The sequence below is a fragment of the Puntigrus tetrazona genome, chromosome 7 (genome assembly GCF_018831695.1).
Source record: "Puntigrus tetrazona isolate hp1 chromosome 7, ASM1883169v1, whole genome shotgun sequence".
Taxonomy (NCBI): Eukaryota; Metazoa; Chordata; class Actinopteri; order Cypriniformes; family Cyprinidae; genus Puntigrus; species Puntigrus tetrazona.
The window spans coordinates 24210489-24223027 of NC_056705.1; the positions used below are offsets into that span (position 1 = coordinate 24210489).

The 12539-nt window shown below is 36.9% G+C and overlaps 1 protein-coding gene across 2 annotated transcripts in view; it reads right to left on the reverse strand.

Moving 5' to 3' along the window:
- Positions 1–12539, reverse strand: part of itfg1 (integrin alpha FG-GAP repeat containing 1) — a 106331-nt gene that overhangs the window by 62298 nt on the left and 31494 nt on the right. For both annotated transcript variants that reach the window (XM_043244738.1, XM_043244739.1), the window contains exons 8-9: positions 11548–11629; positions 1514–1608 (exon numbers count right to left, since the gene is read on the reverse strand). In XM_043244738.1, coding sequence (XP_043100673.1) covers positions 1514–1608; positions 11548–11629 — 177 coding nt within the window. The remainder of the gene's footprint in view (positions 1–1513; positions 1609–11547; positions 11630–12539) is intronic.

Below are 12539 nucleotides of genomic sequence, written 5' to 3' on the forward strand. Positions count from 1 at the left end.
ATTAAGCAGATGAGCTGGAAAGGAAAACAGAGAGAATGAGTTTATTTAGCAGACTATGTGTGTGAGAAAGCGTATTGTGTGATTAGCAGACACACACACACACACACCCCCGTTCACATAAAAATGCTTAAAAACTGAGAAATGCCTGTGCCAATTAAATCATAGACTACGTTCTTTGACTATAACACAAGAGTGTCTTTTGTTATTCTCCATCTTTTGTCAAGTGTTTGTTTTCTTGTATCTTCTCTTTTCAATACACCATGTGTGCTGCTATGTCTGTATCAGTCTCATGCATTATTCGGCAGGACTGAATAAACTCTTTCAAAAACCAGTGTAGCTTGTTGTTTTCTGAACTCTAAAAAGAATGGAAGGGGAGAGAACCAAAAAGAAAAGAAAAGAAAGACCAATAATGTACAGAGAGAATGTGATGGACAGATGGGAAAATAATGGAAGAGTCAAACTTTTCTTTCCGTTCAGTGTATCTGATGGTGAAGACTAGCGCCTGTGGCAGGAGGACAAAAGCTGACACGTGTTCCCCGCCCTTTACATTCTTGCCCTCTCCTAGTCTCCGTCCATCGTTGTTCCCTTTCTCTCTGGTCCCAGGGCTTGTGACAGGCAGACAGTGTGTGTGTGTGTGTGTGTGTGTGTGTGTGTGTGTGTGAGGGCAGAGAGATAACCGCTGCCTTCCACTGTGAAGCTGACATTCAGTTAAAAGCATGAGCTGCCAGACCACAGCAGACCTTCACACAATGAGCTCTAAATAATTATATGCCACTATTATTATAGGCTTTTATTGTAATCTATTATTATCTTCATATCTTCATATATTCAACGGAAAATATATGCTCAGGATACAGTACTTCTTATTATACACGCATATACTACCGTGTTGGGATCAGTAAGATTTTTGCTTCTTATGCTCATTATTTGATAAAAAAATACAACAACACATTTTATAATGTAAAATATTACTATAATATAAAATAACATATTTCTATTTCAGTATACATTAAAATCTAATTTATTCCTAGGTTGCAAAGCTGAATTTTCAGCATCATTACTCCTTCAGTGTCACGTGATCTTTCAGAAATTATTCTAATATGCTGATTTATAATAAGTGCTTGACGCAGTTGAGCTGCTTAATATTTTTTGGAACCAGTGATACTTAATGAATAAAAAGTTAAAAAGAAGAGCATTTTTAAAAAGAAGAAACTTATTAAGGTCTTTGGGAATTGCTTGAAAATTAAAGGCAGGTGTGTTTGATCAGAGTTAAAGCTGAACTTTGCAGGACAGTCGATCGCTTATTTATTTATTTTTTATCTTACTGACCCCTTTGATCAGTTTAATCCATCCAATTCTATCCATTGCTTTTAAAAATGAGAGTGACCCGATGTTTAAAACAGTCCTGTCACTGTCCTCACAGCAGCTCAGAGCTCACTGTCTCTGCAGATGCAAACAGATGAAAGGGTGGGATGGAAGAGTGTGACAGAGTAATAACGGAGGGCTTGTGTACCTCTGTCCCTCCAGGCCTGGCCAGGTAAATTGCACTGCTTTTACATTCAGTATCCATGCAGACCGGCAACAGGTGGTCTTGAGAGCCATCACCGTCTGAGGAAAAACAGAAAGATTGAAAGACAGTGAGTGAGGAGGTAAAAAGAGGTCTAAGAAATACTAATGCATCTTTTCATTTGGTTCGTAATGCTCCAGACTCCAGCATATGGAGATAACATCATGTGATCTTGAGCATGTCTAATGAAGTGTGCAGCAACCTGGTGTGTAGCCGTTTGTCCTGGTGTCACAATCCGGTGCCCGAATCTTTATTCCGTCATGTTTACCACTAGCATGCATCTGAACCTGTCTCTAACATTACCCGTATCCCACCTGAAAAGCAGCAAAGGTGCTTTGCAATACGTTATACTTATTCTTTATACGCGTACATGGTGGTTAAGGCCACCTAATACAAAAGGTGATGGAAAAAGCAACTCAAAATAAAGATTGAACAGTGGAAAGAGAACAACTGGAGGAAGAGCAGTGATAAATAGATAGGCATTGACATTCATAGCATCTACCACACACCAAATAGCCACGTAGATCAAAACGGCAGCCTGCAGAGAAACCGAGAATTACACGCAGACACACACAAGTTTATATTTCGATCATGTTGGTGACTTTCCACTTTCAGATTCCTGTAGTGCAAACTGTAACACATGATGCTTGCAATGTCAAGGTCATGGAGTTTGATGAAATATAAAGGCAGACACACACATACACACACTATATATATATATATATATATATATATATATATATATATATATATATATATATATAGCTGCAATATGCTGGTATTGACTGGTTTAAGGAATGAAATATTGATATTTTAATATTACCGCAAACAATGATATCATAAATAAGCCAGTGCCAACAAGTTTGGATGACAGTCTAACATAGATGGTTGTAAAACAATGACTGCCACCTGTCAGGGAGTGCTACCTCTCAACCAGGCTCCAGCGGTCGGAGTGGGCGGGGCAGGGATTCTCTCCGGCAACTCCTCTCGTGACCGGACAGAGAAACCGGGAATTAGTCGACATGCTCAACCAGCCACCGGTAAATGATAGTAAACGCAAGCGCCACTTACCTCTTCCTGGTGGCTGGGAGCGAGTCTCCGTTGTTCCTCCATCCCGGCATGGGTAAGCGAGGGGATGACGCCATCAGATGTCGCCTAACTGTGCTGCTTCTAAGCTCCGCCTTGCCCGCATTCTCCACCACTGTGACGGGAGGAGCCAACGACAGACACACAGGCCTCGGAGAGGCCTTTCTTTAATATGAAGTTGGTGATCTTTCCACTTTCCAGATTCCTGTAGTGCAAACTGTAACACATGATGCTTGCAATGTCAAGGTCATGGAGTTTGATGAAATATAAGCACAGACACACACATACACACATATATATATATATATATATATATATATATATATATATATATATATATATATATATATAGCTGCAATATGCTGGTATTGACTGGTTTAAGGAATGAAATATTGATATTTTAATATTGCGCAAACAATGATATCATAAATAAGCCAGTGCCAACAAGTTTGGATGACAGTCTAACATAGATGGTTGTAAAACAATGACTGCCACCTGTCAAAAAAAATGAGGAGGTGCGTAGCTAATCCTGGCACACAAAATCATTTCTGAGCAGATGAAAAACAAAAGTGAGTGACTCTACCCACACCCGAAAAAAGTTAGTTTGCCAGTGTGAGAGTTCTTTTTAGATTCTGTTAGACACCCCAGTCTGCAGGAAGTGACAATCAGCTGTAAGCACAAAAGGCAGCAAAAAAACCAACCAACCTGTTCACCCAATTTTACCTCCATCCTGCAAACTTCACCATGGTAGGAGGTATAAACTGTACTTTTGAAGTTCCCCAAAATAGGACACGATACATTAAGGTCTTAGTTGTTGGTTTTAAAGCTCCATTATTATATTTTTTCCCTCAAAATTTGCAAAAATAACACAACAATGCTGACAGTTACGGTGAATTTGGTCCCACTTCATATTAAACGGCCATAACACTTAAATAAGTACAATGTACGTCTTGTGTTCATAGTGAACTGCAGAACACTTTTGCTGCTACTGAGGTAAGGTTAGGGACAGATTTAGTGGTATGTGTAGGTTTAAGGGTGGGTTAAGGTGTAAGGCGTCCGTCAACAATGTAATTCTAAAAAGTAAATACAGAAATTAATTATAGATGTAATTACATGAAGGTATTTTTAAAATAACTATGTAAAAACGTGTGTACAAAATAAGTGCATTGCAAATGATTCATTTAAATGCAAGTACACAGTAAAGGCAACCTAATATAAAGTGGGATTGTGGATTCTTTTTGACCATGATAACAGAAAACAACATGCTCATTCAGTCAATGTTTTATTTTGTTTTATTGTGTAAATACTTATATTTTATTTACAATTTCATTTATCAACTTATCTCTCATAGCCCTTTTTTTCAAAATACTAACATTCAGTTTGAATTATTACGGTGCTTGCTATGTTAAATAAATCTTTCTTGTGTGTGCGCCGATCCGTTGTGTGTTCTATATACAACATAAGCAAAACCTTATCCAGTATCCCCTTATCGCCAACAATCAGAGTGGGGCTGCCTTCCATTCTTGAGATAAAGAATCTATGCTGCTTTTGTTTTCTGTTTAAAGAGCTTTTTCTCTCAGAAGCAGAGACTGAATATGACTGTGTGTGTTTCTGTTTGACAATCAAAGCATGTGTAAGCGTACAGTAGGAGTACGAGTCAGTTGCTTATTGCCACTAATGACTTCAGCTTCCTGCTATACCATACACGTACACGTCTAGTAGATGTAGAAAAACAGCAAAAGCTCTCCAGGACACACACACACACACACATACACACTTGTTTATGTCATGATGACTGGGCGTTAAATGCCACATCACATTACATGAACTTCAAGCAAAAAAAAAAAAAAAAAAAAAAAAAAAAAAATGGCAAAAGAGGACATCTCTGCCATTCGCTACCTTCCTGACAGCGCCCTAGTATTGAATATCATTCAGCTAATGAATAATGCATTTGGCTGTCACATGTAAAAAAAGAAAAGAGCAATTACTATCCTGATAGAGCAGATGGAGAATTTTGTCTAACATATGTTGTGCATTCATAATGACACATCCATGTCAAGACTGACTACATTCTGACAGTGCACATTCATGAATTATAATACTTAACACTGTACATGCGTTGGAGGATGTGACTCTTGCAGTTCTGATCAAGCCTCATCTGGATTCTGAATTGAATTTTAGTGCATCGCACATCCCATAAATCTTTCATGTACATATTTATTTTTAAATTAAAAAAAAATATCAATAGTAATGTTGTTTACAAAAAATATATCACAATAAATCAGTAAATGAAAACACAGATCTGAAAATGTAATTCCAGACTTGAACCTGTATCGAACCTGTGCTCATCCACCGCTACATTACAGCTCCAAAAAGAATTTATTAACTTGTCAAATTGTTAGGAAAAAGAACTTGCATAAAATACGCAAAATGACAAAATGCAACACTCATTAAAATTAGATCCGATTTATTACAGCAATTCCTTTAACAGCACCAAATTTCCCCCATTTTACACTGCTTTTCCAAACGTTGTGCCTGACACCGCAATGGGTTTATGAATGATCCTTCAGAAATTATTCTGATATGCTGATTTGGTGCTCATGAAACATTTCAGTGGATTTTTTTAGGATTCCTTCATTACTAGAAACAGCATTTATTTTAAACATAAGTTTTGGTTACAGCACAAATGTCATTAAGGGTCTGTTTACACCTGGTTATTTCATGAGTTTTTGCTGATAACTTTCTCTGACTTTTTAAACTGCTTCCGTTAAAAAAAAAATTCATGAGAACTAAATCAAAAGATAAGACATTAATTATTAGTTCATTACATGATCAGATATCGCAATATGTATCAGCACTGGAAAGATATGTTTGTCTAACTGTTTTAAAATGGAGATAATTGTGTGTTGACCATATGCGTCTTACTTTCAGTTTCACTGGAGGCAGTTTACAAGTCGGCTTGCTGAAGAGATGCTCAGCTATTCGTCCTCCATTAGTGCGTTAATATCTGACTAAAGCCTAATGTCATGTAACTTATAACATGCTCTCACACATGTATTATTTTAACATTTTGGGGCGGAATAAAATTTGCATATGTGGTTTCAACAACCAGATGCAATTATACTTGTCCAGTTTCATCTGGAATGTGGCCCAGACCACCTCCAGAAGTGGTTTGAGGTATTTACACCTAGGCTATCCGATCAGACAAAATGCATGAAGTGACCAGGGGCCTCATTTACAAAATGTTGCAAAGAAACCATCCTAAATTTGATCTTACGAACTATAATTTCTCAGATACGCATACCTGAAATTCATAGCATGAACTTAAGAACAGAAATCACGCGTACACGTCTCTTTCAATTGTGAAATCTATGAATCGCAAATGATCTTGAACTTGCATGCAAATGAAGGGTTTCTGCTCTCTGCCTTGTAAACGACTCCTAATTAATTCCATTAACATACAAAATATCCCCAATCATCATAATTTAGAACATGGAGCTGCGAGAACAGCTTAGATTTTCAAAAAAACTACAATACTCCTAAAATAAAAAGTGCCTACATCTGCTCAGACCCTGCTGTGACGCGAAGCTGCTGTGACTTGTTTCCAAGTCACAGACAGTTTTTATAAACATGAGTGCTGGCATGGATTTAAGCGTATGCACACTTTAAGATCAAATCGGTGAGTACACACACTTTATAAATGACGCCCCAGGTGTAAACAGCCCCTAAATGTCACTTCAGATACATGTGAACCATCCTATAAAAGTATTGGTAACACTTTCTACAAAACCCGTATTTACAATACGTTGTAAATGTATAAAGGCATTATAATTAATGTATAATGCATTGTAAAAAAAAAAGTGTTATAACATCTCATGTATAATCATAAACACAGTGATAATACATTATAATATTGTATAATTGTGATTTCAACTTTTAAGAGTATGATCACTTACTGTATAACACACAATGAACACCATATTAAATCTACTTCTATTTATATCCTGACATTAAGTAACAGGTAACAGCAGTTTTACTTACCAACAGGGTGCTATAAAAAAAATATTCAAAAGCAATTGTGCCATATTAAACATTCATCTGATGTGATATCTTATAGCTGTTTGAGGAAAAACGTTACCGAAAAGGTGATTAAACTGGTCTTAAAACTGTGCGTGCATATATATATATTTATTTATTTATATATATTTATATTAATAACGCCTCTGAAATGGTTTTTAAAACTGTCCTGGAGCACCCCCATCTCCCTCATCTAGCACACCCGGTTCAACTCATCAGTTCATTAGTAGAGACTGAATGAGTCAGAAAAGAGGATGAGAGTTGAGAGATAATATGATGCATGTCAGATCTGTGTTATGTTCAGCAGTGATAGCTCTTAAAGAAATAGCAGCCAAAAACAACCTAATAACAAGCTGCTGTAATGGATGTTCATCAAGAATACAGTAACAAAGAGGAAATCAATAACTTTTATACAGCTGTTGTTATTTACCTGTATTTAGTGTTTAGATAATTTAATTTAGTGTTTGATAACTTGATTAAATTTTGGTATATTTCTGCCTAGGGGGACAAGGTAGCCTAGCTAAATATAACATTTACTATAATGGGTTTATGTGTAGATAAGTTCACTTAAATTAGAAGAAGTCACTTTATAAATGTTCTTAATTATAATGTAATGTTTAATGGCTATAGTCAAAGGTTAAATATTAGGAGATTTTTTTTTATAGGGAAATCAGTATTACTTGGTATCGGTGATGATACTGGCCTTCAGTCATAAAAAAATGATGCCATAAAACATCTTAAACATTGCGAATAATTTCAGAAAAATGTGTGATTAATTAATTTTCTTTTTAATTGATTGACAGCACTAATAAATTAAGTAGTATTAGTCTGCTTTAAGTAAAGTAATTATTATAATGAGTTTATAATTCTGTTATGAATATCCTTATAATGTGTTATAAATACAGGCTTCATAGAAAGAGTTACCAAAGTGGTAACTTAAAAAGTACCTAACCAACTAGTTTTAACATCATAAGAAAAAGTTTGTGTTTTTTTCCCCACACAAAACAAAATATATTTTCTTGTTTATTCCTTAGTGTCAAAAAATAGTGCTGCCAACAAAATCAAATTAATGTGATTTGAAAAATCCTGTCTTTAAAATGCTTTGGACTCAGATCTCCAAATTATTCTGACAATAGTTTATTACCTTATGTAAGCAAAATTGAAGAAAACAACTTCACTCATATATTGTCTAGTAAAACTAGACAAACAGAACACTTTTATCTAATATTTTACCTCATCTGCATGTCTAAAATGCAAATCAGTCAGCAGCAGGAAGCTGGTTAACGTTCAGATGAAGCTGGACTTTAGTAATCACTCCTTGGCAGACTTAACTAGTAACATGATGAAATATCTGCCTTGAGATCAGTTTTGTATCAGCTGAGGTGGAAGAGATCATTAACAAGACCTGCTTGCTACTAACCAGGAATGCATTTACCTTCGTTTTTCGAGAGGATTATTGTATGCGACCGGTTTAAACCAGACCTTGATTCTCTTGCAGTGACTGCCGTAACTGGTTTGCTGGAGTGTTTGGAGCAGAGAAGGATGGCTGAAGAATACTAACAGAGAGAGCGAGAGAGAGCGCTAGAGGAGAGGAGCTGCGAGAAGAAGGTCACTGGGGTGTATCTTTGATCTGCCACTTAGGTGCGGGATGGAGAAGAGAGCCGTGCCATAACTGACAGCCAGGAGTGTGATCAGAATAACACCCATTTCAAATCAAACAAGCGGACCCTCCCTTTTCTCTCTCCCTTGCACATATATTCTGACTCTCTTCCCACCTTCCTCCCACCTCCTCTCACTTCTCGGGAACAACATATAGCTTTCACCGCATACCACGTTCTTTTCATTCCGTTCATTTGAAATGAGGCTTTGAAGCGCCTCGCGTTCATGATTTCTTTCACCGTAGGTCAAATTTAACACGTATCTCTGCTCGCAGGTGCCGCAAACCCAATTTTTTTTTTGTAATTAAGTGCCGATTCAAACATTAGCGGTGAAAAACGGAGAACAAAAGCATAAATCAAGGCTGCCGCTTTGATGATCAGTACAATTAAACCATTTAAACCAAACCCACGTCCCCGAGGGCCAAGCCTTCTGCTGTTTATAGAAAGCGACACGTGCGCTTTCAGTGCCCACTCAAGCCAACCGAACGTATAATGTCATGATGTGTCCTTGGCTTCAGAGGAAGCCATTCGCTTCCCATTACCACCCACTTAATGGGAGCAGCGTCTCTATGATTCACCTGTAATGCATGTGTGTGTGTGTGTGTGTGTGTGTGTGTGCATGAGGGGGTGAGAATGCTGCTGGAAATGGTGTGTATTTGTCTTCACCCTCAGCGCCCATCCGCTGCCACGCTCCATCCTGTCAAAGACGATCACCATCATGAAGCTGCAGCCTGTTCCTCACACCAAATCATCTCATAATGACTCTACAGGCTCCTACACTCACACACTACTGCAGCTAATTGGTGCCGACAGTTTGATGCCTGCGTGCAAGTTCTAGATTGTGGTGAAATGCGCATGTGGTAAAAGGAAGTTAAAAGCTTTGAAGGGAACCGAAAAACAGGAAAGAAAGACAGAAAAGGACAAAGCGGAGACAGATGTTCATCATTAGGGTCCGGCAAAGATCTTCACACTCCTGTCTCCAGAACAAGCGCCTGACAATGAGGCCTTTTTTTCTGTGTGAGCCACTATTATTAACTCGGGTACGACCGCACATACATGTAGAATAGGGCTGCTCTAGCATGCACGTCTTTTTCCATTCCCAACATCATTTATCATCCTAAATCACAGTCTACAGCTCGTTCTCGCTCTCGCTCTCTTTCTATATATATATATAAATTTAACTTTCGACTCCCCCAACCTCTAGCTTTGCATTCTAGATCGTCACTATGACATCATTTTAGTGAAGCAGTAAAGGTCATAGACGATGCACCTCAAAGGTTTAAGATGTCATAATCATAGGGCAGCTTACAAAGGCCACGGACGTCCCAACATCCTGCTTACAAGGCAAACAGCATTGAACACCAGAACACATTGTAACATTTCAAGGTTTCCTTTAGAATGGAAAACTAAAACTGAAAACACGGAAATTAAATACGGCCTTCATTTGCATTTAAGTGAAACGCAGTGACTTTGTTTTATCTCGTATACGATGTATTTGTCACCTGCCAATGTCACATATTAAAAAGTTGCTGTTCACTATAAAATGGCATTAATAACTGTGGTGGCTTGTGTTTTCTAAAACTAAACAGTGGTAATATACTACACAATTTTTTTCCAGCAGATTTATTGTCTGGAGAAGTTAATAATAAATGAATAAAAATAAATAAATAAATTAGAGCCAGTCTGCTGATGTGATTTGACAGATTTCATCGAAAATTGTGTGGTGTATGATGATCAGACTCTGATTATTTTATCTCTTTAGAATATAATTCTATAGGAGGACATCAAACATGTTTGATATTTTTAGCCAATTTTAGAAGGCATATCACTTAAATTTTTCATAAGTCTCCTAGCAACAAGGCATGCGTTTCTGTGACACTGTTGTGATTTAAACAACTGGTAACAAATCTGGTAGTGTGTTACCCTCAGCCGTTTATTGTGTGATGGTCAGTTTTTACAAAGTAGGTAAGTGCAAGACGCCCAGCGTTTTAAAATTTGTTCAGATTTAAAAGTTTTAGTAAACCCTTCAGAAGGTTGTATTCTCTCTTCTTGTCAATCTCAGGCCAGCCTATGCACCTTACGTGCTAAAATACAACTGGGTAAACCGGCAGTGGGCAGGTTTCAAACCAAAACAGAGACCAACATTTTGGCGGGAACCCACATTTTCAAAGTATTATGAAATTGTTATGCTTTAGTAGAGTCAAACGCTTAGATACCTTGCCTTTAATAGCATACAATAAGACAAAAAAATTCAACATCCGCCTAAAAAAAAAAGTTATTGTATTATTATACTATTATAATTTTGTATTTATATATATATAATAGAATTTCTATATTTGTTTTAACTTTAATTGTTTTTGGTTTTTCGTCATTTTATTAAAGTATTTAAATTTTTTTTATCAAAGTATTTTTAGCACGTCAAACACATCAAGGCAAACTGAACTTTTTAAACAGAAAATTTCATTTTATATCAGTTAGCATTTATTTTATTTCAAGTACATTCTTTACGGTTTTAGTTTCAGTTAACTATAATAACAGTCCTCAAAAGGCATAATAACCACCTGACTGATTGGGAGTCAAATGAAAACCTCCATCCTGTTTAAAACTCACATCCTTTGAAGCTCTTTGCTGTTAAAACACCATAACAGCTTGAAGTGACATTTTCCAAAATGACAAGAGAAAGAGATCAGAGGAAACAGATTAAAGAGTGCAGAGAAGGGTTCTTGTTTGGTCAGATCAGTTAGCTTTGAATATAAAGGCCAAGCTCCTGAGACGCAGCTCAGCTGAACACATTCAATCTTGGGTCATTCCACTTTGCTTATCAATCATTTATGCTATGTGAGATTTCACTGCCGGTGCCATCCCTGCTATCAGTGGGATGCTTTGGAAAGGGGAAATTTGTATTGTTAATATTTAATAGAAACCCACATGAGCTAATATTCAATTTGGCGCCATGTGTGTGCGTTGAATCTCCCTGTTGCGCATATATTGGCGTTAAAAACTCAGGGCTACTTTCAGATTCTACATAAGAATTGAGCATATTATGTGTGAGTTATCCCAGAAATCACAGCCAGTGTTTGATTGTGCTGGAGTGCGTGCGTGTAATGCCATCTCGAAACGACACAAATAGGCCGCACACCGCGATATGCTACTACTCACCAAAGTCTACGAATGCAGATTGACCCAATTTCTTCACATTCTCCGGTGTCTTCACAAACAGGGTTTGGTTGAAGTTCCCATCCTAATGAACAGAAAGATTTAACAGGATTAAAACATGTGCTTGTATTTCATTTAAAAAAAAAAAGTACATTTCCTTTCATGCAGAGCTTACAACTTAAAAAAAAATAAATAAAAAATCCTGTCCTTGAGCAGCAGGAAAAAAAAAAGCCTCTAATTTCTAAAGTGTCAGTGTAGCCGTCAGAACAGAGCAAATGATTTAGTGCATCAGCCACTGTTCACTGCACAAAATGACTGATATAAACAACAACAACAAAAAAATTTAAATGCTACATGAATAAAAACCTGTTAAATGTTTAACGGTAAATTTCTGTAAAATGTACAGGGGAAAAAAAACTAAATTGATGTTCCCGGAATTCCCTGCATTGCATTTTAAATTTTTTATTTACTTAATTTTTTTAAATCGCCATGTCTCTTAGTTTTTTCTTATCAGTTATGTTTATTAGGGTTGTATGTTACATCTAATGTTGTTAAATTAATGTTTACAGCATATTTTGGTTTAATGAGTCTCACCATGATGATGTTTAGTGTTTGTGTGAATGACACTGAGCACCTTCTATATATGTTCATATTGAAAAGCTGCTTGTGATGGGCTTTGGTTCATCACGTGACGTTCTCATTACCACCTGCATCTGGTGGATATCAGTGCATTTCAAAAGGTACAAAACCGATTTCAGTACTTTAATAGGTTGGTATATTATATCAGCTAATGAAATTATGGTTTTTAACGTAAAACCATAAAACCAAAAAAGTTGTTACCATATTTTTTCCCCCCCGGTAGAATTCCAGCAACCACAGCTACCAGTTTTTCACAGTAAATTTGACAGAATTTGTTTTATAGTGTGGACATGATTGAGAGGAAGCCTGTACTGACATAGGTTAGACATCATTGCTGGGAGTCAGTACTTCCTGAT